At 53.2% G+C, this 25,670-nt stretch overlaps 1 protein-coding gene across 1 annotated transcript; it reads right to left on the bottom strand.

Moving 5' to 3' along the window:
• Window positions 1-1,296: 1,296 nt before the first annotated feature.
• steap3 (STEAP family member 3, metalloreductase) lies at window positions 1,297-25,445 on the bottom strand. The gene is made up of 6 exons (XM_079254204.1): window positions 25,391-25,445; window positions 16,735-17,232; window positions 14,400-14,727; window positions 14,134-14,327; window positions 13,899-14,063; window positions 1,297-2,228 (listed from the first exon to the last, which is right to left on the bottom strand). The coding sequence occupies exons 1-6, from the start codon at window positions 25,397-25,399 to the stop codon at window positions 1,950-1,952; spliced, it is 1,473 nt and encodes a 490-aa protein (XP_079110330.1). The 5' UTR covers window positions 25,400-25,445; the 3' UTR covers window positions 1,297-1,949.
• Between the last annotated feature and the right edge of the window lie 225 nt (window positions 25,446-25,670).

Genomic DNA, 25,670 nt, shown 5'->3' with positions numbered 1-25,670 from the left:
ATCTGGCCCGTTCCTGCGAACCCATCGTTCCCATAGATTTACCTGTGGCCTGGACCGCACATCGCTGTAAGTGGAGGCAGATGTCCGTGATGACGGTAATCTCTTCCCACACAGCCGGCTTGGGCTTTGTCACCATGTCCTCGCACCGTTCTGCTTGGTAAGCTGAGAGGATGGAGGTGACGTTGAGCGCCCTGACAGCTACGGCCGTGGCCTTGTAGGCTCTTTCAGTCATAGCAGACTGAAATTTGTCGGCTTTCGATGGCAGTGTGAGGCTCCTGGAAGACGCAGTTGACACTCGCGGGTGCAGGTGGGCTGCAACTAGCGGTTCCATAGGGAGCATGCGGAGCATGCCGTGTTTTTCCATGTTTTCAAAGTCCAAGGAGGAAGCTCCTTGAATTGGACTCTTGCCACTGAAGGGATGGTCCTTCCACGAGGCCGCAACCTCTTCTAGTAGCTCTGGGAAAACAGGAAGTAGCTGTCTTAAGCTCTCGCAGTCCGGGGCAATTTCTTCCCTTCATAACGTGACCGTATGGTCTCCGTTACAACGGCAGGCGATACTCAGCCTGGGCGCAGCGCATTTGCACACTGCATGCATGTCCAGGCTCTGAGTAGGAGAAGCTGGTGTGCCCTCCCGCTCTCCCCTCGGTGCAGAAACAGCATCAGGCTGTGCAACCGGAGCAGGGATGAAAATTTCATCCTCGTACTCGTCCTCCTCGGATATGAGAAGTTCAGAGGATTCCTCTCTTCATCCTCGTAGTTGAGATCGAGAACATCATCCATGTGGGGGGCCATCGACGCCATGTCCAGCTGGGAACCCCAGCTAGCCATGGCGCGCGGCTCAGGCTCCGCATCAGTCTCCTGCTTATCATCGCTGGTGGCGGCAGACAAGCAGGGGTCCTGGCCCAAAAGTAGCTTGGCGTGCTAGATGACGTCAGAGGCTCTTCGTGGTGAAAAGAGTGCGGACATGACCCTGGAGCTTGGATAGCTGCTTGGGCGTGTTCCAGCCCGAGGCTGTTCGAGCAGACCTGGTGTGGATCCTCGCTTGAGATTTTGTTCCCACAGACACAGGAACGAGCGCCGGAGTCCCCATCCCCTCTGGTGTGAGGGAGGTTTTGAGCCATTTTGAGCTAACTGGAGTGCGAGTCAAAATGAAAATTTAGCTGGAGTGCTAAATTTATCAGGTCATGGTGTAAGCAGACACAAGTGGCTTTCTTGCTGCTGGTTTATTTATAGACTTCTCCACAAAGTTCACCGCAAAACTGAACAAAAACATAAAAGAAAATCAACACAGTGTCACATAAACAACATGCACGGCCCATATATAAACAACATGCACGCCCCGTATATAAACAACATGCACGCCCCGTATATAAACAACATGCACGCCCCGTATATAAACAACATGCACAGCCTGTATATAAACAACATGCACAGCCTGAATATAAACAACATGCACAGCCTGTATATAAACAACATGCACAGCCTGAATATAAACAACATGCACAGCCTGTAAATAACGCTTTACTAAAGTAAAATATAAGCAAACAAAGAAAAACCTCATTGGCTGCATGCTCCTTGCACATCCAGTCCTTCAGAAATGACCCAGTCCAGATCTTTCACCCTGCAGCATCTGCTCACTGCTTATTGTCAAGTTCTCAGCCCAACAGGAAATAACTTTAGGTGTACCAAAATAAAAGCACAAACACTTCTTTAACTGTGATGAATGAAACTTCAAATTATTAACTGACTATAAAAAAAACACACAATGTTTGAAATGAGACAAGTATTCTAAACAACATGATCATCACAGTCATACACGGAGGATAGAAACCGCCTCATCAGCTTCACGCCGTGGAACCAAAGTGCTTCGGAGAACCTAAACCTTCGCAGTAGAAGTCTGTAGAGGGCTTTGGGGGTCTCCAGGTTCTGCAACGTAGAAACCAGTCACACTACGCATCCCAGCTCGGCTGGGGGTCTGACCCAGCTGCCTCCCTGGGGTCCCTGTGAACCCGACTCTCCCAGCCTCTCCGGATCTTTGCCAGTCTGGACTCCAGGCACGGCAGCAGCAGGACCAGCCGTCCCACCAGCAGGATGCAGGGCAGGACGAGGGCCAGCAGGTAGAGTGGTGGCAGGTGGTACAGGTAGGTTGCAGGGAGGAAGGCCGAGTCCCAGCCGAAGAGGAGCGTGTGCACGGTGGACAGAGCCACAGCGGCGTACCCGAGTCCTGACTGGAGACAAGACAGACCTTTCTGTTACACCGTGTTTGTGTTAAGTTTAAACCCTTAACATCTTAACATAATTATCAATAAATAAGAAGGAAACCAGACGAGACGATCTTGTTCAACTAGCAAGGAGGCTCATCTCAGAAGCCTGAGCTTCAAAAAACTCCAAGCAATTATTGAAAGATACCACGTGATATTCCCACAAGTTGATACAATTCAGTGTGTGTGAGTGTGTGTGTGTGTTTGCTTGGTTCAAAGTCCAATGCGTATGTCCTGATAGGACAATGCGTATGTGTACTCTTCTTAAAGATACCATTCTGATAGGAACCGAATGTTTATGAAACTTAGTCAGACCACTCTGACCTTGCACGTCACTGTAATGTCCTGCTTATCCAAACAGCACACAGAGGAAAACTTTTAACTTGTACATGAGGATTAATGAAGAACATCAATGTAAGATTAATAAAAGATTATCATAATATGAACTAAAAATATAATAAAAACTGAAATTCCAAACAGTGTGTGTGTGTGTGTGTGGATGTGTGTGTGATGTGTGTGTGGAAAAACAGCGATCAGGCCGTTTCAGCCCCCCACTCAGGGGGGGGGCTCGGACCCTGCTTGGTAGGCCTGCCGGGCCCTGTAGATCTTAGGCTTCTCCCAGACGCTTCAGGGCGATCCATAACCATCTCCTCTTCCATCCCATAATGATCCATAACCAGCTCCTCTTCCATCCCATAATGATCCATAACCATCTCCTCTTCCATCCCATAATGATCCATAACCATCTCCTCTTCCATCCCATAATGATCCATAACCATCTCCTCTTCCATCCCATAACGATCCATAACCAGTTCCTCTTCCATCCCATAATGATCCATAACCATCTCCTCTTCCATCCCATAATGATCCATAACCAGCTCCTCTTCCATCCCATAATGATCCATAACCAGCTCCTCTTCCATCCCATAACGATCCATAACCATCTCCTCTTCCATCCCATAACGATCCATAACCATCTCCTCTTCCATCCCATAACGATCCATAACCATCTCCTCTTCCATCCCATAATGATCCATAACCAGCTCCTCTTCCATCCCATAATGATCCATAACCAGCTCCTCTTCCATCCCATAACGATCCATAACCATCTCCTCTTCCATCCCATAACGATCCATAACCATCTCCTCTTCCATCCCATAACAATCCATAACCATCTCCTCTTCCATCCCATAATGATCCATAACCATCTCCTCTTCCATCCCATAATGATCCATAACCATCTCCTCTTCCATCCCATAATGATCCATAACCATCTCCTCTTCCATCCCATAACGATCCATAACCAGCTCCTCTTCCATCCCATAACGATCCATAACCATCTCCTCTTCCATCCCATAACGATCCATAACCATCTCCTCTTCCATCCCATAACGATCCATAACCATCTCCTCTTCCATCCCATAACGATCCATAACCATCTCCTCTTCCATCCCATAACGATCCATAACCATCTCCTCTTCCATCCCATAACGATCCATAACCACCTCCTCTTCCATCCCATAACGATCCATAACCATCTCCTCTTCCATCCCATAACGATCCATAACCATCTCCTCTTCCATCCCATAACGATCCATAACCAGCTCCTCTTCCATCCCATAACGATCCATAACCATCTCCTCTTCCATCCCATAACGATCCATAACCATCTCCTCTTCCATCCCATAACGATCCATAACCATCTCCTCTTCCATCCCATAACGATCCATAACCATCTCCTCTTCCATCCCATAACGATCCATAACCATCTCCTCTTCCATCCCATAATGATCCATAACCATCTCCTCTTCCATCCCATAACGATCCATAACCATCTCCTCTTCCATCACATAATGATCCATAACCACCTCCTCTTCCATCCCATAACGATCCATAACCAGCTCCTCTTCCATCCCATAACGATCCATAACCATCTCCTCTTCCATCCCATAACGATCCATAACCATCTCCTCTTCCATCCCATAACGATCCATAACCATCTCCTCTTCCATCCCATAACGATCCATAACCATCTCCTCTTCCATCCCATAACGATCCATAACCAGCTCCTCTTCCATCCCATAACGATCCATAACCATCTCCTCTTCCATCCCATAACGATCCATAACCATCTCCTCTTCCATCCCATAACGATCCATAACCAGCTCCTCTTCCATCCCATAACGATCCATAACCATCTCCTCTTCCATCCCATAACGATCCATAACCATCTCCTCTTCCATCCCATAACGATCCATAACCATCTCCTCTTCCATCCCATAACGATCCATAACCACCTCCTCTTCCATCCCATAACGATCCATAACCATCTCCTCTTCCATCCCATAACGATCCATAACCATCTCCTCTTCCATCCCATAACGATCCATAACCAGCTCCTCTTCCATCCCATAACGATCCATAACCATCTCCTCTTCCATCCCATAACGATCCATAACCATCTCCTCTTCCATCCCATAACGATCCATAACCATCTCCTCTTCCATCCCATAACGATCCATAACCATCTCCTCTTCCATCCCATAACGATCCATAACCATCTCCTCTTCCATCCCATAACGATCCATAACCAGCTCCTCTTCCATCCCATAACGATCCATAACCATCTCCTCTTCCATCCCATAACGATCCATAACCATCTCCTCTTCCATCCCATAACGATCCATAACCATCTCCTCTTCCATCCCATAACGATCTATAACCAGCTCCTCTTCCATCCCATAACGATCCATAACCATCTCCTCTTCCATCCCATAATGATCCATAACCATCTCCTCTTCCATCCCATAACGATCCATAACCATCTCCTCTTCCATCCCATAATGATCCATAACCAGCTCCTCTTCCATCCCATAATGATCCATAACCAGCTCCTCTTCCATCCCATAACGATCCATAACCATCTCCTCTTCCATCCCATAACGATCCATAACCATCTCCTCTTCCATCCCATAACGATCCATAACCAGCTCCTCTTCCATCCCATAACGATCCATAACCATCTCCTCTTCCATCCCATAACGATCCATAACCATCTCCTCTTCCATCCCATAATGATCCATAACCATCTCCTCTTCCATCCCATAATGATCCATAACCATCTCCTCTTCCATCCCATAACGATCCATAACCAGCTCCTCTTCCATCCCATAATGATCCATAACCATCTCCTCTTCCATCCCATAACGATCCATAACCATCTCCTCTTCCATCCCATAACGATCCATAACCATCTCCTCTTCCATCCCATAACGATCCATAACCATCTCCTCTTCCATCCCATAACGATCCATAACCATCTCCTCTTCCATCCCATAACGATCCATAACCATCTCCTCTTCCATCCCATAACGATCCATAACCATCTCCTCTTCCATCCCATAACGATCCATAACCATCTCCTCTTCCATCCCATAACGATCCATAACCATCTCCTCTTCCATCCCATAACGATCCATAACCAGCTCCTCTTCCATCCCATAACGATCCATAACCAGCTCCTCTTCCATCCCATAACGATCCATAACCATCTCCTCTTCCATCCCATAACGATCCATAACCATCTCCTCTTCCATCCCATAACGATCCATAACCATCTCCTCTTCCATCCCATAACGATCCATAACCAGCTCCTCTTCCATCCCATAACGATCCATAACCAGCTCCTCTTCCATCCCATAACGATCCATAACCATCTCCTCTTCCATCCCATAACGATCTATAACCATCTCCTCTTCCATCCCATAACGATCCATAACCATCTCCTCTTCCATCCCATAACGATCCATAACCATCTCCTCTTCCATCCCATAACGATCCATAACCATCTCCTCTTCCATCCCATAACGATCCATAACCATCTCCTCTTCCATCCCATAATGATCCATAACCATCTCCTCTTCCATCCCATAACGATCCATAACCATCTCCTCTTCCATCCCATAACGATCCATAACCATCTCCTCTTCCATCCCATAATGATCCATAACCATCTCCTCTTCCATCCCATAACGATCCATAACCAGCTCCTCTTCCATCCCATAACGATCCATAACCATCTCCTCTTCCATCCCATAACGATCCATAACCAGCTCCTCTTCCATCCCATAACGATCCATAACCATCTCCTCTTCCATCCCATAACGATCCATAACCAGCTCCTCTTCCATCCCATAACGATCCATAACCATCTCCTCTTCCATCCCATAACGATCCATAACCATCTCCTCTTCCATCCCATAACGATCCATAACCATCTCCTCTTCCATCCCATAACGATCCATAACCAGCTCCTCTTCCATCCCATAACGATCCATAACCAGCTCCTCTTCCATCCCATAACGATCCATAACCATCTCCTCTTCCATCCCATAACGATCTATAACCATCTCCTCTTCCATCCCATAACGATCCATAACCATCTCCTCTTCCATCCCATAACGATCCATAACCATCTCCTCTTCCATCCCATAACGATCCATAACCATCTCCTCTTCCATCCCATAACGATCCATAACCATCTCCTCTTCCATCCCATAATGATCCATAACCATCTCCTCTTCCATCCCATAACGATCCATAACCATCTCCTCTTCCATCCCATAACGATCCATAACCATCTCCTCTTCCATCCCATAATGATCCATAACCATCTCCTCTTCCATCCCATAACGATCCATAACCAGCTCCTCTTCCATCCCATAACGATCCATAACCATCTCCTCTTCCATCCCATAACGATCCATAACCATCTCCTCTTCCATCCCATAACGATCCATAACCAGCTCCTCTTCCATCCCATAACGATCCATAACCATCTCCTCTTCCATCCCATAACGATCCATAACCATCTCCTCTTCCATCCCATAACGATCCATAACCATCTCCTCTTCCATCCCATAACGATCCATAACCATCTCCTCTTCCATCCCATAACGATCCATAACCAGCTCCTCTTCCATCCCATAACGATCCATAACCATCTCCTCTTCCATCCCATAACGATCCATAACCATCTCCTCTTCCATCCCATAACGATCCATAACCATCTCCTCTTCCATCCCATAACGATCCATAACCATCTCCTCTTCCATCCCATAACGATCCATAACCATCTCCTCTTCCATCCCATAACGATCCATAACCAGCTCCTCTTCCATCCCATAACGATCCATAACCAGCTCCTCTTCCATCCCATAAATACCTGCTGCAGCGTCTTGAGTTTATTCTGAGCTTTCTCCTCCACTAGACGCTGCTTTTATTGACTCTATTCTTTATTCTGGATTCTTTATTCCTGATTCCTGCAGGTGATGAAATGAGTTAGTTGTGTCGGAGTCCGTTGTTGGGACTGTGAGCTAGTCTGTTGTCGGTTCCACGTCGCTCTTTTTATATCCAAACCGCATCCAGACAGAAATTTCCTCTTTTAGGAACAAGCTCATCGATTTGGGTCGGCTGCTCATCTTTTAGTGAATCCGGCGTAAACAATAAAGCCTCATATGAAACATTTTCTATTGTTCAGAACATATATAGTGTCATATCACCCAGCCGCACTTCACACATGCACACTGACACGTACACATTGACAAGTGCATGCCCACAAAGATTTCCTCTCCATCTGCTTCCTACTGAACGTTGCTGATGTTTATGTGTCGTTAGGTTTCTCTGCAGGAATGTTTTTATCTGTTCTTCTTACAGATCATAACTATTCTGCGTTATGTATCCCATAGTACTATACTACTATACTACTGTAGTACTATAGTACTATACTACTATACTACTATACTACTATGGTACTATAGTACTATACTACTATACTACTATAGTACTATACTACTATAGTAGTATAGTACTATACTTGTTAGGTTGACGTTACGTGCGTGGCATTCACATGCGGACTCGGCTCGGAGTTTCAAACAATACTTTATTTGCTTCCTTCTGATTACGGTTCTTTCCCAGGTGGATGCGGAAGATTGGTTAGTCAGCAGGCAGACAAGCGGAGCGGTAAACCTGGCGGACAGAGAGGCGGGCAGGCAGGCGGGCAGGCAGGCAGGCAGGCAAGCGGTAAGGCAGCAATCGGGCATGCAGGCAGGATCTCTAACGGGGAAAGAACACACAGGTTATCGATCAGGAAATCACACTGGGAAGAATCTTTCAGGCCGAGAGTTGTACCAAAGGCGTTCAACTATCTGGCGATGAACAGCAGGCTGGGCAGATCTTAAATAGTGCTGCTGCTGATTGCCAAGATGCCGATCAGGTGCTGATCCAGGTGCCAGGATGCCAGACACGCCCACCAGGGAACAGGATCACAACAGTACCCCCCCTCAACGGGAGCCACCAGGCGACCGAAACCGGTCAGGATGAGCCCGGCGAAAGTCACGAACCAGGGAGGCATCCAAAATGAAAGAGCGAGGGACCCAGGCACGCTCCTCAGGACCATACCCTTCCCAGTCAACCAGGAATTGAAAGCCCCGACCACGACGGCGCACATCCAGGAGACGTCGGACCGTGTAGGCCGGGCGACCAGCCACAAGCCGGGCGGGAGGAGGGGGCCTGGAAGGAGGGACCAGAGGACTGGAAGAAACAGGTCTAAGTTGGGAGACGTGGAAGGAGGGATGAACCCGCATGGAACGGGGGAGCTTAAGTCGAACCACAGTAGGGTTGATGATCTGTTGGATTTCAAAGGGGCCCAAGTAACGAGGGGTCAGTTTCCTGGCATCGGTCCGCAAAGGAATGTTCCTGGATGAGAGCCAAACCTTCTGACCAGGGGAATAACCGGGCGCAGGAGTCCGGTGACGATCCGCCTGGCGCCGATTCCGTTCCCCAGTTCGGAGAAGTGCAGCCCGAGCCTTCTGCCAAACCCGTCGACAGCGGCGGATGTGAAGCTGGACAGATGGCACAGAAACCTCATCCTCCTGGGCGGGGAATAGTGGCGGCTGGTACCCTAGGGAGCATTCAAAAGGGGACAATCCAGAGGCTGAGGAGGTGAGAGAATTGTGCGCATACTCAACCCAGTCCAGATGTTCACTCCAAGAGGATGGGTTAGTTTCTGCCACACACCGGAGGGCAGTCTCCAAGTCTTGATTCGTCCTTTCAGCCTGACCATTGGTTTGGGGGTGAAATCCTGATGACAGACTCAGAGTGGCTCCAATTGACTGACAAAAGGCTCGCCATACCTGGGACGTGAATTGGGGCCCTCTGTCAGACACGATGTCCGCGGGCAGTCCGTGGAGCCGAAAAACGTGATGGACCAGTAGGTCAGCCGTCTCCTTGGCCGAGGGAAGTTTGGGGAGTGCGACAAAATGCACGGCCTTGGAAAAGCGGTCCACAATGGTTAAGATTGTATCTTTACCTTTGGAGACGGGTAGGCCGGTGACGAAGTCCAGGGCAATGTGGGACCATGGCCGGCTGGGAACAGGCAGGGGTCGTAGAAGACCGGCTGGCGGTCTATGAGAGGCCTTACTCCGGGCACAGGTGGTGCAGGCCGCCACATACTCCCGAGCATCCTTCTCCATTGTGGGCCACCAAAACCTACGCTTAATGAGGGATAGGGTGCGTGTGGATCCAGGGTGGCAAGCCAGACGGGACGAGTGACCCCACTGGAGGACCAAGGAATGGACAGCATCTGGAACAAATAGGCGGTTAGGAGGACCTGTACCTGGGTCAGGTTGCTGTTGCTGGGCTGCGAGGACCCTATCCTCTACTTCCCAGGTAACTGCGGCAACAATGCGGGTAGCAGGCAGGATTGTGTCCGTGGAGGAAGTGGATCCTGAAGTGAACTGGCGGGAAAGGGAGTCTGGCTTCTGGTTCTTGGACCCAGGTCGGTACGACAAGGTGAAGTTGAAGCGGTTAAAGAAAAGTGACCAACGGGCTTGACGGGGATTTAGCTGTTTGGCTGACTGCAGGTATTCCAAGTTCTTATGGTCTGTCCAAATGAGGAATGGCTCCCTAGATCCCTCCAGCCAGTGACGCCACTGTTCGAGAGCCAATTTAATGGCTAGGAGCTCGCGATCACCGACGTGGTAATTTTGTTCAGCTGGGGTGAGGCGTCGAGAGAAATAAGCACAGGGATGGAGTTTCTGAGTCCTAGATGATCGCTGAGACAGCACAGCTCCAACTCCTTTGTCTGAGGCATCGACCTCAACCACAAATTGACGACTGGGATCAGGGTGGAGGAGAACAGGGGCTGTGGTGAATAGATCCTTCAGTCTACGGAAAGCCTGATCTGCAGGTTCAGACCAGGTAAAGGGAATTGATGGAGAGGTAAGACGAGTGAGAGGGGCTGCAATCTGGCTATAGTTACGGATGAAACGGCGGTAAAAATTAGCAAATCCCAGGAAGCGTTGCAGTTCTTTCACAGAGGTGGGGGTAGGCCAATCTACCACCGCCTTGACCTTCTCCGGGTCTGCTCGGACTTGCCCAGTCTCAAAGATGTAGCCGAGGAACGATACAGTACTTTTATGAAACTCACATTTCTCAGCCTTGACAAATAAGCGGTTCTCCAAGAGTCTCTGTAGGACCAGTCGGACGTGTTGGATGTGCTCAGACTCGTTCTGGGAGAAAATGAGGATGTCGTCTAAATAGACAAAGACGAAGCGGTTAAGGAGATCTCGTAATACGTCATTAACCAGGGCCTGAAACACGGCAGGAGCATTACATAGTCCAAACGGCATAACACGGTACTCAAAATGGCCCAAGGGTGTTCTAAACGCTGTTTTCCATTCGTCTCCCTCTTTTATCCTGACCAAGTGGTATGCGTTGCGAAGGTCGAGTTTCGTGAAGATTGTGGAGCCATGAAGGGAATTGAAAACTGACTCCAGTAGGGGTAAAGGGTACTTGTTTTTAACTGTGATTGCATTTATGCCCCGGTAGTCAATGCAAGGTCTAAGTGAGCCATCCTTCTTGGAGATAAAGAAGAATCCAGCTCCTAGGGGTGAAGAAGAGGGCTTAATTAATCCAGCTGCTAGGGAGTCTGAGATGTACCCCTCCAAAGCCTCCATCTCAGGTCGGGATATGTTGTATAGTCGGCTGGTAGGCAGCGGGGCACCTGGGAGCAAATCAATGGTGCAATCGTAAGGTCGATGAGGTGGCAGTGCTAAAGCTTTGTCCTTGCTGAAAACCTCCATTAAGTCGTTATATACTGTCGGTACTGCAGACAGGTCTGGGGTAACGGGTTGAAGACCAGAAACGGATGAGGTCGAGGGAATAGCCGACAGAAGACAGGTGGCATGACAAAAGGAGCTCCAATTGATAATTCGCCCAGTACGCCAATCTAGGTGCGGGTTATGTAATGACAGCCAGGGGTGACCCAAGACCAGTGGAGACTTAGGTGAGTCAACAATGAAGAAAGGTATGTATTCTTGGTGGTTGCCAGAGACTATCAGTCTAACGGGGATGGACTGTCGGGTTATGGAATAAAGATGGCTACCATCCAGAGCCTGTGCTGATACAGGGGAAGAAAGAGCCTCCAGACATAACCCAAGAGTGGTGGCCAAAGTCTCGTCCAGAAAATTGGCCTCAGCTCCAGAATCCACTAAGGCCTCAACAGAATGGGGGGTCTTATCTACGAACAGGGTTGCGGGGATAAGTGTCTTGGTGTGGGGGATCTCATTGGATGATGTGGTCGTCAGTACTCCCGCCGCTACTGACGACCCTGGTCTTTTGCCCGGTTGGGACATAGAGATATCCGGTGTCCAGATCTTCCGCAGTAATAGCAATCTCCAGAGTCCCTTCTCCTCTGCCGCTCCTCTGGGGAGAGGTGAGCCCTGCCCAGTTGCATGGGCTCCTCCGTAGGCGGGGTAGTGTGAGACAGAGTGGAGGAGTTCGATCCCGAGAGAGTGCCCGAGTCTTGGCTGGATCTGGATCGCCGTTCCCTATCCCTCTCCCGTAGCCGGTTATCTATTCGTATGGCAAGGGAAATTAGTTCCTCCAGAGAGCCAGGTGTGTCTCGGGTTGCCAACTCATCCTTTAGCCGACTGCTTAACCCGTTAGCGAAGATGTCGCGGAGAGCCTCGTTGTTCCAGCCTGAATCAGCAGCTACTGTCCTGAAATCAATCGCAAAGTCCGCTACACACCGATCTCCCTGACGGAGATTAAGGAGACGCTTGACTGATTCTCCGCCCCTTACTGGGTGATCAAAAACTTTTTTCATCTCTTCGACAAATGAGGAATAGGAAGAGTGTCTAAAATCCTGCTGTTCATATGCCGCTTCCGCCCACGCCAGTGTCTTTCCTTCCAGTAGACCAATTATATATGAAACCTTGGATCTATCGTTAGCATAGGTGAGTGGCTTCTGGTCAAAAATAATGGAGCATTGGAGGAGGAATCCCCTACATTTTCCCAAATCCCCAGCGTAGGGCTTGGGATCTGGGATGTGTGTCTCTCTTACTGTGACTGCTCGATCGGGTTGAAGCGCGGGTGCGTCGGGATCCGGCAGCTGGGAAGGTGCAGAAGGGATCAATCCAGCAACATGTGTGGTAAGTTGGGCCAGCTGAGAGAGTATGGTGTGGTAATTATGATCCAGAGTCAACATCAACTGTTCATGTCGAGCGAGGCGAGCATTCAGACCTGAGAGGGCTTGTTGTAGTGGGTCCGAGGCGACTTCCGGGTTTGAGTCCGCTGAATCCATTTATGGCCAGATAGTTCTGTTAGGTTGACGTTACGTGCGTGGCATTCACATGCGGACTCGGCTCGGAGTTTCAAACAATACTTTATTTGCTTCCTTCTGATTACGGTTCTTTCCCAGGTGGATGCGGAAGATTGGTTAGTCAGCAGGCAGACAAGCGGAGCGGTAAACCTGGCGGACAGAGAGGCGGGCAGGCAGGCAGGCGGGCAGGCAGGCAGGCAGGCAAGCGGTAAGGCAGCAATCGGGCATGCAGGCAGGATCTCTAACGGGGAAAGAACACACAGGTTATCGACCAGGAAATCACACTGGGAAGAATCTTTCAGGCCGAGAGTTGTACCAAAGGCGTTCAACTATCTGGCGATGAACAGCAGGCTGGGCAGATCTTAAATAGTGCTGCTGCTGATTGCCAAGATGCCGATCAGGTGCTGATCCAGGTGCCAGGATGCCAGACACGCCCACCAGGGAACAGGATCACAACAATACTACTGTAGTACTATACTACAATAGTACTATATTACTGTAGTGCTGGAATACTTTAGCAGTTTGCACTGTCTTTGTGAATATTGTTATTTTGGCAGTTTAGACAAATTTTCCCTTCACACTGTGACTCTGTACCTTCTCCTCCCCGCCAGGTTCAGTGTCGCCATATCAGGACGGATCGTCATAATAAAAATAATAATAAAAATATGCAGAATAGCAGCCATATGTAAGATGTGTCTGAGTAACTGTCTGGCACGCAGTCGGCCGTTCTGTCCGCTACGATGCTGTACAGGGTTACACAAACAAGATGTCAGGTGTGTGGTACTGATCCCTGATGCTTCAGTGTGTTTGATACTTATCTAAAATATGTTTTATTATGTAAATCACTTCAAGCTACTTCTGTATGAAAAGAACTTTATAAAGTTTGCTTTGATCTGCGGTTTCCGTCGCGGTGGGAAAAGTTACGGCCCAGCACGGCAAACACAGAAAATGTTTCATCGCCATGAGAGGTTGACCTGAACAAACGTGAACTCCCTCCAGTTCAGCGCGTTTCCCACAGACGGCAGAGAGGTCACAGCCAGCAGGGTCAGGACTCCAAATCCCAGAATCCCACTGGACAGGTACAGGTCAGACCTCCACATCGTCTGCTCCCACTGGGAACCATCACCTCCAGCTTTCACCTGCCAACAGAGGAGCAGCGTCCGTCAGTGTTTCCACTCAGCAGGAGTCGTCAGGGTCCGGATGGTTTACCTGTTGGACCGCGGCCCCCAGCACGCCGCGCTCTGCGCCCCTCCTCGGACTCATGCTGTAAAGCGCATGTAGTCCAGCGCACAGGAAGCTCAGCAGACCCAGCTGCTTGCGGCGGCGCATCCATCCGTCAAGCCAGCCGGGAAACCTGCTGTACTTGGTTCCTCGGAACAGCTGGAAACCGGCCGCCAGCAGACCTGATGGAGCACAGCAATGCGTTCAAGGACAGCTGTTTTCTTCAGCAGACACACGTCACCTTTGTTCCATACCTGGTAGGTAGACCAGGGCCAGCGTAACCAGGGCGACCGCTGGCAGAACCTGGTTTACTGTGACAAACGGAAGCTGGTGGAAGTTGTTCTCTCCGCGATCGATGTACGGCAGCAGGACGTCCCTGATGAAAGCGTATCCATAGAAGAAGAGGAGGAGGAGGAAGGTGGTCAAGACGGGACGTTCCCAGAAAGGGAACAGGAGCAGGGGGGCGTTCTCGATGTCCCGAGACGCACCCAGACCCCCCATGTCCACAGGGCTGAAGCCCAGGCGACGGGCCAGCTGGACCACCAAGGCCTTGGAGTCAGAACAGCTGCTGCAGACCAGAACCTGGAGAGGAGGAAGAACGTGGACTGGAGGTAAACCTGTTCGCACGTCTGGCCGCTCGCGCGTCTGGCCGCTCGCGCGTCTGGCTGCTCGCGCGTCTGGCTCTTTACACAATCAGTCCTTTACACAATGATGTTGCTTTTCAATGCAGTGCTGCCTGAGGGGTCAAAGGTCACAGACATTCAGTGTTGGTTTTACATGCAGATTTTTCCACATTCTCTGAAAATCCCCAAATTCCTGCAAACTGACACTGAGGAATGTTGTTCCTAAACTATTAGCTCTGAAAGCGGTGAACCTCGCCCCATCCTTGCTGAGCCTTTCGGTGATGCTTCTTTTATACCCAATCATGACACCCACCAGCTTCCAGGGAACCTGTTCACCTGTGGAATGACCCAAGTCGGTGTTTTATCAGTCTGAACATTAAACATCTTGCTGTTGCAGTGTTGTCAGAGGATTATGAGTTTTAAAAGATTTGCTAATCATGGTGTGAGGCAAAGGGTGTTTTTAGGGGGTGCTGAAGCCCCCCCCTAGACTGAAGCAAAGCACCACTAAAATCTGATTTGTTTTTTGTTTTTTTTTAGTGTATGCATTTAAAAAAAAAACTCACTATAAAAGTGTAGAAACTAAACTACCTGGTTTAAAAAGTAATATTATAACCCCCTTCCCTCCCCTCTGTAATGGTTTGATCTATAGAGCTATAGTCCCACCTTCCCGACTCAGACAGGGAGAAATCTAAACGCTCTCTGCTGAATGAGTTGTTGAACCGCGATAGCAGTGGAAGTGTCTGGTTTTAACCAGGATGTGTTGCACAATGCTTAACTTCTACTTCCTGCCAACACATTTAGATGATCACCAGTCCTCCTGGTTGTTCCTGGGCTTAAACTTAGGTTCCTCTTTACATGTGTCGAGGTAGGAGTTAGCCGACGTTTTTCTAACGTTAGAGGTGTTACGTACCACCGACCTGTTGGAACAAAGGAGAGAAGCTGGTTGCTGTGTCAATTTCATGTGTTTATAAAAGACAATGTGCTAATAATGGCAAGCTAACTGGATGCCCAATAACATTATAAAGCCTGCTGCTGTGTGTGTGTGTGTGTGTGTGTGTGTGTGTGTGTGTACAGCTTCATCATGTATCAGGTAAGAGTAGAAATATAAATGTTAACATCACTTAATAAATCACACATTGTTTGGGTATGTGCCATGAGCAGCATAGAGAAGACATTTAAAGTGTGTATATATATATATATATATATATATATATATATATATATATATATATATATATATATATATACCCCCCCCACTCCCCCCTCCCATCACCCAGGGTAGGCCGACTGTTCATCTCTCCAGCTCAGGTTTTCTACCAGAGTCCTGGGAGGCTCCTCTTCAGTATCTCAGCTGTTCCTAGGACTGATGTCTTCTGGACGGAGATGTCTGATGTTCCACCAGGTATCTGTTGGAGCCACTTCTCCAGTGGGGGGGGGGGGCACGGCCCCCAGTGCTCCCATCACTATGGGTACTACTGTTGCTTTCACCCTCCAGGCCTTCTCCAGGTCTTCCTTGAGGCCTTTTTCCTGATATTCCCATCATTGGGGATGGATACATCGATCACTACGGCTTTCCTCTGCTGCTTCTCCATGATCACTATGTCCGCTTGGTTGGCCACCACCATTTTATCTGTCTGGATCTGGAAGTCTCAGAGGATCTTAGCCCTCTCATTCTCCACCACCTTGGGGGGAGTTTCCCACTGGGTCTCCAGTCCATATCCTGCACAGATGTTCCTGTACACTGTGCCAGCTACTTGGTTATGGCCTCCATGTTGGTATGAGGTTTTATGTACGTTGAAGTCCAGCTTCATTGAAAATGATCAGGACTGACATCAACCTGAGCTTTTTCAGAGGAGCTGGATGTACAAACAGTTCCCTGTGGAGATGCAGAGAAACTCTAGATGCCAGCCACTCTGACTGGTAAAAGGAAAACCAGTTAGTAGGAGACAGTTCAGCCTGGCCTCACCTGCCTGCTTCCATCAGGAGCTCCGGTCTGCAGGGTCCAGGCAGAGACCACGTTGAAGCCCTTCACCACCCTGCTCTCTGGGAAACGTTCTGCTAGCTTCTCTGCATTGGACGCTTCTCCTGTCTTCAGCCTGGCTGCGTTGCTCACATCCACCAGAACCTTGCCAGCCAGCTGCTCCTTCAGGTGTTCGAGGGAACCGTAGAACTCCGGGTAGACCGCCAGGAACACCACCTTCTCCGCTGCATCCGCCGCCTCCCTCTGCGACCGCACCTGCACCGCATCAGGAAAAAGGTCCCTGACCACCCGGCCGGGGTTGCGGCTCCCGACCACAACCCGAAAACCAGAAGCCACCAGTCGGATCGCAAGGGAGCGGGAAAAGTCTCCAGTACCGATGATGCTAATAACTGTTCCTCCCTCATCCTGGTGCTGGAACTGTGAGCAGCTGGAGGCGGGGGAGGTCAACAAGGGGGTCCTCAGGTCGGCATGCATGATGGCCACCTGGAAGGAGGAGATGTGGAGGTACAGGATGATGAAGATGATGGGGGGAACTTTGTTCTGATCAGACAAGAGACTTTGATGCTGACAGACGGAGTTTACGGCTCGTTCTCATCCATAACTTCTTAATTTCTTCTGAGTTTTTTATAGCTCAGCGACAATAAAAGCCCTGCAGATTGTTTTGTGTTACATGCAATTTCTCATAGTTTCAGTAAAACCTGCTGAGACACACAAACTCTTTGAATATTGACCTGATCTGTCGTCAACCTTGTAATCTTTGGTTTACGACACTGTTAATAACACTAGAACAATGAAGTCCACATTCTCATCCAGAAAACCGAGACTTACTGCTAATAGGAGCTTCTATGCACTGCCCAACAAGGTTCTACGCGCCGCCCAACAAGGCTCTACGCGCCGCCCGTCTGCATGGCTCTACGCGGCGCCCTACATGGCTCTAAGCGCCGCCCGTCTGCATGGCTCTACGCGCCGCCCAACAAGGCTCTACGCGCCGCCCGTCTGCAAGGCTCTACGCGCCGCCCAACAAGGCTCTACGCGCCGCCCGTCTGCATGGCTCTACGCGCCGTCCAACAAGGCTCTACGCGCCGCCCGACTGCAAGGCTCTACGCGCCGCCCAACAAGGCTCTACGTGCCGCCCAACAAGGCTCTACGCGCCACCCAACAAGGCTCTACGCGCCGCCCGACTGCATGGCTCTACGCGCCGCCCAACAAGGCTCTACGCGCCGCCCAATAAGGCTCTACGCGCCGCCCAACAAGGCTCTACGCGCCGCCCGACTGCATGGCTCTACGCGCCGCCCGACTGCAAGGCTCTACGCGCCGCCCGACTGCAAGGCTCTACGCGCCGCCCGACTGCAAGGCTCAACGCGCCGCCCGACTGCATGGCTCTACGCGCCGCCCGACTGCATGGCTCTACGCGCCGCCCGACTGCATGGCTCTACGCGCCGCCCAACTGCATGGCTCTACGCGCCGCCCGACTGCAAGGCTCTACGCGCCGCCCGACTGCAAGGCTCTACGCGCCGCCCGACTGCAAGGCTCTACGCGCCGCCCGACTGCATGGCTCTACGCGCCGCCCGACTGCATGGCTCTACGCGCCGCCCGACTGCATGGCTCTACGCGCCGCCCAACAAGGCTCTACGCGCCGCCCGACTGCAAGGCTCTACGCGCCGCCCGACTGCAAGGCTCTACGCGCCGCCCGACTGCATGGCTCTACGCGTCGCCCTACATGGCTCTACGCGTCGCCCTACATGGCTCTACGCGCCGCCCGACTGCATGGCTCTACGCGTCGCCCGACTGCATGGCTCTACGCGCCGCCCGACTGCATGGCTCTACGCGCCGCCCAACAAGGCTCTACGCGCCGCCCGACTGCAAGGCTCTACGCGCCGCCCGACTGCAAGGCTCTACGCGCCGCCCGACTGCATGGCTCTACGCGTCGCCCTACATGGCTCTACGCGTCGCCCTACATGGCTCTACGCGCCGCCCGACTGCATGGCTCTACGCGCCGCCCTACATGGCTCTACGCGCCGCCCGACTGCATGGCTCTACGCGCCGCCCAACATGGCTCTACGCGCCGCCCAACATGGCTCTACGCGCCGCCCAACATGGCTCTACGCGCCGCCCGACTGCATGGCTCTACGCGCCGCCCGACTGCATGGCTCTAAGCGTCGCCCTACATGGCTCTAAGCGTCGCCCGACTGCATGGCTCTACGCGCCGCCCGACTGCATGGCTCTACGCGCCGCCCGACTGCATGGCTCTACGCGCCGCCCGACTGCATGGCTCTACGCGCCGCCCTACATGGCTCTACGCGCCGCCCTACATGGCTCTACGTGCCGCCCGACTGCAAGGCTCTACGCGTCGCCCTACATGGCTCTACGCGCCGCCCGACTGCAAGGCTCTACGCGTCGCCCTACATGGCTCTACGCGCCGCCCGACTGCATGGCTCTACGCGTCGCCCTACATGGCTCTACGCGCCGCCCTACATGGCTCTACGCGTCGCCCTACATGGCTCTACGCGTCGCCCTACATGGCTCTACGCGTCGCCCGACTGCAAGGCTCTACGCGTCGCCCTACATGGCTCTACGCGTCGCCCTACATGGCTCTACGCGTCGCCCTACATGGCTCTACGCGCCGCCCGACTGCATGGCTCTACGCGCCGCCCGACTGCATGGCTCTACGCGCCGCCCGACTGCATGGCTCTACGCGTCGCCCTACATGGCTCTACGTGCCGCCCGACTGCAAGGCTCTACGCGCCGCCCTACATGGCTCTATGCGCCGCCCGACTTCATGGCTCTACGCGTCGCCCTACATGGCTCTACGCGCCGCCCAACAAGGCTCTATGCGCCGCCCGACTGCATGGCTCTACGCGTCGCCCTACATGGCTCTACGCGCCGCCCAACAAGGCTCTATGCGCCGCCCGACTGCATGGCTCTACGCGTCGCCCTACATGGCTCTACGCGCCGCCCGACTGCATGGCTCTACGCGTCGCCCTACATGGCTCTACGCGCCGCCCTACATGGCTCTACGCGCCGCCCGACTGCATGGCTCTACGCGCCGCCCGACTGCATGGCTCTACGCGTCGCCCGACTGCATGGCTCTACGCGCCGCCCGACTGCATGGCTCTACGCGTCGCCCTACATGGCTCTACGCGCCGCCCGACTGCAAGGCTCTACGCGCCGCCCGACTGCATGGCTCTACGCGCCGCCCGACTGCATGGCTCTACGCGTCGCCCTACATGGCTCTACGCGCCGCCCTACATGGCTCTACGCGCCGCCCGACTGCAAGGCTCTACGCGTCGCCCTACATGGCTCTACGCGCCGCCCTACATGGCTCTACGCGCCGCCCTACATGGCTCTACGTGCCGCCCGACTGCAAGGCTCTACGCGTCGCCCTACATGGCTCTACGCGTCGCCCTACATGGCTCTACACGCCGCCAAACTGCATGGCTCTACGCGTCGCCCGACTGCATGGCTCTACGCGTCGCCCTACATGGCTCTACGCGCCGCCCTACATGGCTCTACGCGCCGCCCGACTGCAAGGCTCTACGCGTCGCCCTACATGGCTCTATGCGCCGCCCGACTTCATGGCTCTACGCGTCGCCCTACATGGCTCTACGCGCCGCCCGACTGCAAGGCTCTACGCGTCGCCCTACATGGCTCTACGCGCCGCCCGACTGCAAGGCTCTACGCGTCGCCCTACATGGCTCTACGCGCCGCCCTACATGGCTCTACGCGCCGCCCGACTGCAAGGCTCTACGCGTCGCCCTACATGGCTCTACGCGCCGCCCTACATGGCTCTACGCGCCGCCCGACTGCAAGGCTCTACGCGTCGCCCTACATGGCTCTACGCGTCGCCCTACATGGCTCTACGCGCCGCCCGACTGCATGGCTCTACGCGTCGCCCTACATGGCTCTAAGCGTCGCCCGACTGCATGGCTCTACGCGCCGCCCGACTGCATGGCTCTACGCGTCGCCCTACATGGCTCTACGTGCCGCCCGACTGCAAGGCTCTACGCGTTGCCCTACATGGCTCTACGCGTCGCCCTACATGGCTCTACGCGCCGCCCGACTGCATGGCTCTACGCGTCGCCCTACATGGCTCTACGCGCCGCCCGACTGCATGGCTCTACGCGTCGCCCTACATGGCTCTACGCGCCGCCCTACATGGCTCTACGCGCCGCCCGACTGCAAGGCTCTACGCGTCGCCCTACATGGCTCTACGCGTCGCCCTACATGGCTCTACGCGCCGCCCGACTGCAAGGCTCTACGCGCCGCCCGACTGCAAGGCTCTACGCGTCGCCCTACATGGCTCTACGCGCCGCCCGACTGCAAGGCTCTACGCGTCGCCCGACTGCAAGGCTCTACGCGTCGCCCTACATGGCTCTACGCGCCGCCCTACATGGCTCTACGCGCCGCCCTACATGGCTCTACGCGTCGCCCTACATGGCTCTACGCGCCGCCCGACTGCAAGGCTCTACGCGCCGCCCGACTGCAAGGCTCTACGCGTCGCCCTACATGGCTCTACGCGTCGCCCTACATGGCTCTAAGCGCCGCCCGACTGCATGGCTCTACGCGCCGCCCGACTGCATGGCTCTACGCGCCGCCCGACTGCATGGCTCTACGCGTCGCCCGACTGCATGGCTCTACGCGCCGCCCGACTGCATGGCTCTACGCGCCGCCCGACTGCATGGCTCTACGCGTCGCCCGACTGCATGGCTCTACGCGTCGCCCGACTGCATGGCTCTACGCGTCGCCCGACTGCATGGCTCTACGCGTCGCCCTACATGGCTCTACGCGTCGCCCGACTGCATGGCTCTACGCGTCGCCTGACTGCATGGCTCTACGCGTCGCCCTACATGGCTCTACGCGCCGCCCGACTGCATGGCTCTACGCGCCGCCCCACATGGCTCTACGCGTCGCCCGACTGCATGGCTCTACGCGTCGCCCGACTGCATGGCTCTACGCGTCGCCCGACTGCATGGCTCTACGCGTCGCCCGACTGCATGGCTCTACGCGTCGCCCGACTGCATGGCTCTACGCGTCGCCCTACATGGCTCTACGCGCCGCCCGACTGCATGGCTCTACGCGCCGCCCGACTGCATGGCTCTACGCGCCGCCCGACTGCATGGCTCTACGCGCCGCCCCACATGGCTCTACGCGTCGCCCGACTGCATGGCTCTATGCGTCGCCCGACTGCATGGCTCTACGCGCCGCCCGACTGCATGGCTCTACGCGTCGCCCGACTGCATGGCTCTACGCGTCGCCCGACTGCATGGCTCTACGCGTCGCCCTACATGGCTCTACGCGTCGCCCGACTGCATGGCTCTACGCGTCGCCTGACTGCATGGCTCTACGCGTCGCCCTACATGGCTCTACGCGCCGCCCGACTGCATGGCTCTACGCGCCGCCCCACATGGCTCTACGCGTCGCCTGACTGCATGGCTCTACGCGTCGCCCTACATGGCTCTACGCGCCGCCCGACTGCATGGCTCTACGCGCCGCCCCACATGGCTCTACGCGTCGCCCGACTGCATGGCTCTACGCGCCGCCCCACATGGCTCTACGCGCCGCCCGACTGCATGGCTCTACGCGCCGCCCCACATGGCTCTACGCGTCGCCCGACTGCATGGCTCTACGCGTCGCCCGACTGCATGGCTCTACGCGTCGCCCGACTGCATGGCTCTACGCGTCGCCTGACTGCATGGCTCTACGCGTCGCCCGACTGCATGGCTCTACGCGTCGCCCGACTGCAAGGCTCTACGCGTCGCCCGACTGCATGGCTCTACGCGTCGCCCGACTGCATGGCTCTAAGCGCCGCCCGACTGCATGGCTCTACGCGTCGCCCGACTGCATGGCTCTACGCGTCGCCCGACTGCAAGGCTCTAAGCGCCGCCCGACTGCATGGCTCTAAGCGCCGCCCGACTGCATGGCTCTACGCGCCGCCCGACTGCATGGCTCTACGCGTCGCCCGACTGCATGGCTCTACGCGTCGCCCGACTGCATGGCTCTACGCGCCGCCCGACTGCATGGCTCTACGCGTCGCCCGACTGCATGGCTCTACGCGCCGCCCGACTGCATGGCTCTAAGCGCCGCCCGACTGCATGGCTCTATGCGTCGCCTGACTGCATGGCTCTAAGCGTCGCCCGACTGCATGGCTCTAAGCGTCGCCCGACTGCATGGCTCTACGCGCCGCCCGACTGCATGGCTCTACGCGTCGCCTGACTGCATGGCTCTACGCGTCGCCTGACTGCATGGCTCTAAGCGTCGCCCGACTGCATGGCTCTAAGCGTCGCCCGACTGCATGGCTCTACGCGCCGCCTGACTGCATGGCTCTAAGCGTCGCCCGACTGCATGGCTCTACGCGTCGCCCGACTGCATGGCTCTATGCGTCGCCTGACTGCATGGCTCTACGCGTCGCCCGACTGCATGGCTCTATGCGTCGCCTGACTGCATGGCTCTACGCGTCGCCCGACTGCAAGGCTCTAAGCGCCGCCCGACTGCATGGCTCTATGCGTCGCCTGACTGCATGGCTCTACGCGTCGCCTGACTGCATGGCTCTAAGCGTCGCCCGACTGCATGGCTCTAAGCGTCGCCCGACTGCATGGCTCTATGCGTCGCCTGACTGCATGGCTCTAAGCGTCGCCCGACTGCATGGCTCTATGCGTCGCCCGACTGCATGGCTCTATGCGTCGCCCGACTGCATGGCTCTACGCGCCGCCCGACTGCATGGCTCTACGCGTCGCCTGACTGCATGGCTCTATGCGTCGCCCGACTGCATGGCTCTACGCGTCGCCTGACTGCATGGCTCTATGCGTCGCCTGACTGCATGGCTCTACGCGTCGCCTGACTGCATGGCTCTAACCAGTAGAGCAGCTGGAATCCTGCATCAGACCAGAACGTAGTACTCGGAGAGAACATGCAGACCTCACACAGAAAGGCCACTGTTCAAACCTCCCACCCAGCTGAGGCTCAAACCAGCGACCTTCTTGCTTTGAGGTTGACCACTACGCCACCATCCTGCCCATGATGCAACTCAGGGTCTCCACCTCCAGTCCTCATGAGCCACCGTCCTGCAGGTTTAGTGTTTCCCCACTGTGACACCCCGGACTCAAACCGACGGCTCATTTCCAGGCAGGTGCAGACGGTGACAACTGGAGAACCTTTTCATTTGAATCCAGTCTGTTGTAGCAAGGAAACAATGAATAAATTATATTGTTTTCCTTCACCTGGATGCATCTCTTGTAATCTGCTGCACATGATACTCATGTTTTATATCTTCTAAACATGGTCTCCTCCTCCAGGCATGATGACCATCACAATGAGCAGTCGTCTGTTCCTGATGCTCTTAGTTTGTTCTTATTCTTCATTTTGGACCTTATTAGGCTGATTCCAGAGAAGCTTGTTTGTCTAAAGAAGCCCAACTGTGCCAGGTATCGCTTTACAACCTACGATTCTTTTCCCAAAGCACCTTCATCAACATGGTAGGAGTGTATCTGACAGGAGTTGTTGGTGGTCTGATAAATAGGAGTAAATAAAAGGCTTCTTATTACCACAAAAATGCCATTTCCACCTAAACTAAGGCTCTGTTTTCAGGGTTATATTTCATCATTTTTAAAGGTAAATTATGGTCTGTAGGCCAGATACCTAGCACTTACCTCAGTAAATATTACTAGTCAAGGAGTGAGCATTGCCATTTGGCTTTTTTGTCATATTTCTCTAATCCAGACCGGCTTAATTTGTCAGAGTTTGGGATGACTGTAAAGCAGGGATCCTCAGTCCTGGTCCTTGAGGCCGGTGTCCTGCAAGTTTTCCAAGCACACCCACAGAAACACACCTGTTTCAAATCAGTGTGTATTTAAAAGACATGTGCAGAGCTTTGTCGGAATTAGGTGTGTTGTAGCAGGGACACCAGGAAAACCTGCAGGACACCGGCCCCAGAGGACCAGGATTGGGGATCCCTGCTGTAAAAAATACAGCCAAACTTAATTTGACCTCAAAATAAAAGTTAAAAGTCTGTTTCATGAATGGGAAACCATGAAGAGTTAAAAACCCGTGGTGTATTCGGGTGTAGCTCGGGGAGGGGTGTCTGGAAAACTCCAGCCTTGTTTGAGAACTTGCTGTGACAATATTTATCTGTACAGTGCCTCTTCACACTGTCATGTCAGGACACTTTACAGACAGCCTTATGACCTAATCAATAGCTTCCATGGGGAAAAACTAAGACTGGATCCAATCCGGCATCCTGCTTATGGATGTGTTGCTGCATCACAGCAGCGGTCAGAGTTTTCATCACATCACAGAACGTCTCATCTGATCATCTTCTACCCACAATACAAGACGTCCTGATGAAAGTCTGCTTTTACTACATTTTGCACTTGGCAGGGTTAGAAATGGAGATTATTTCCTGATAAAAATCTTCAAACAACAGTTTTATGTTTTTCCACTGATTTTCAGTCATTTTGTTCATATTTGGAACAAAATAAAAACAGTAAACAGAATCCTGACATCCAGATCTGAACTGACCTGTAAGTTCAGCTCTGGATGCGTTCAGGGCTCCTCTCCAGACTGGAACATCAGTGTGTTTCTGAACAGAGGAGGTCTCCAGGAGGAGCCTGAAGACCGGCTACAGGACGGGATCAGGCCGACTTACCGGCCTCATCTCTTAGCCTCAGTCCGGGATCTTCTGAGCTTCTTCCGTCCTCCCACCATCGGAGTCTGAGGTCAAGCCAGTTCCTGGTGCACGCGCCGCGGAGGAGCGTCAGGATGGACCTCCTATTGTTGCGTTCAGGGACCGCTCAGCAGCTCCGACTTCTGCAATTAGTGTTCGTCAGAGTTTGGCTTGAAAACGAAACTCAGAATTATGTCAACGTTATTAAAAGAGAAGAAACTTTTCCTTAATTTTATATATATATTCTTTTTTTTCAGGCTGA

This window comes from Telmatherina bonti, assembly GCF_933228915.1.
Source record: "Telmatherina bonti genome assembly, chromosome: 15".
Classification (NCBI taxonomy): domain Eukaryota; kingdom Metazoa; phylum Chordata; class Actinopteri; order Atheriniformes; family Telmatherinidae; genus Telmatherina; species Telmatherina bonti.
The sequence above is the reverse complement of the archived record's forward strand: the minus strand, read 5'-3'. Positions and strand labels throughout refer to the sequence as shown.

Bases quoted from the DNA above. Each gene is read 5' to 3' on its own strand.
- steap3 (XM_079254204.1), bottom strand. The intron at 14,064-14,133 runs GTAAACCATCCG...CTCTGTTGGCAG, and splicing joins TGGGGGCCGCGGTCCAACAG to GTGAAAGCTGGAGGTGATGG. The intron at 2,229-13,898 runs GTCAACCTCTCA...TCTTGTCTCCAG, and splicing joins GGGAGTTCACGTTTGTTCAG to TCAGGACTCGGGTACGCCGC.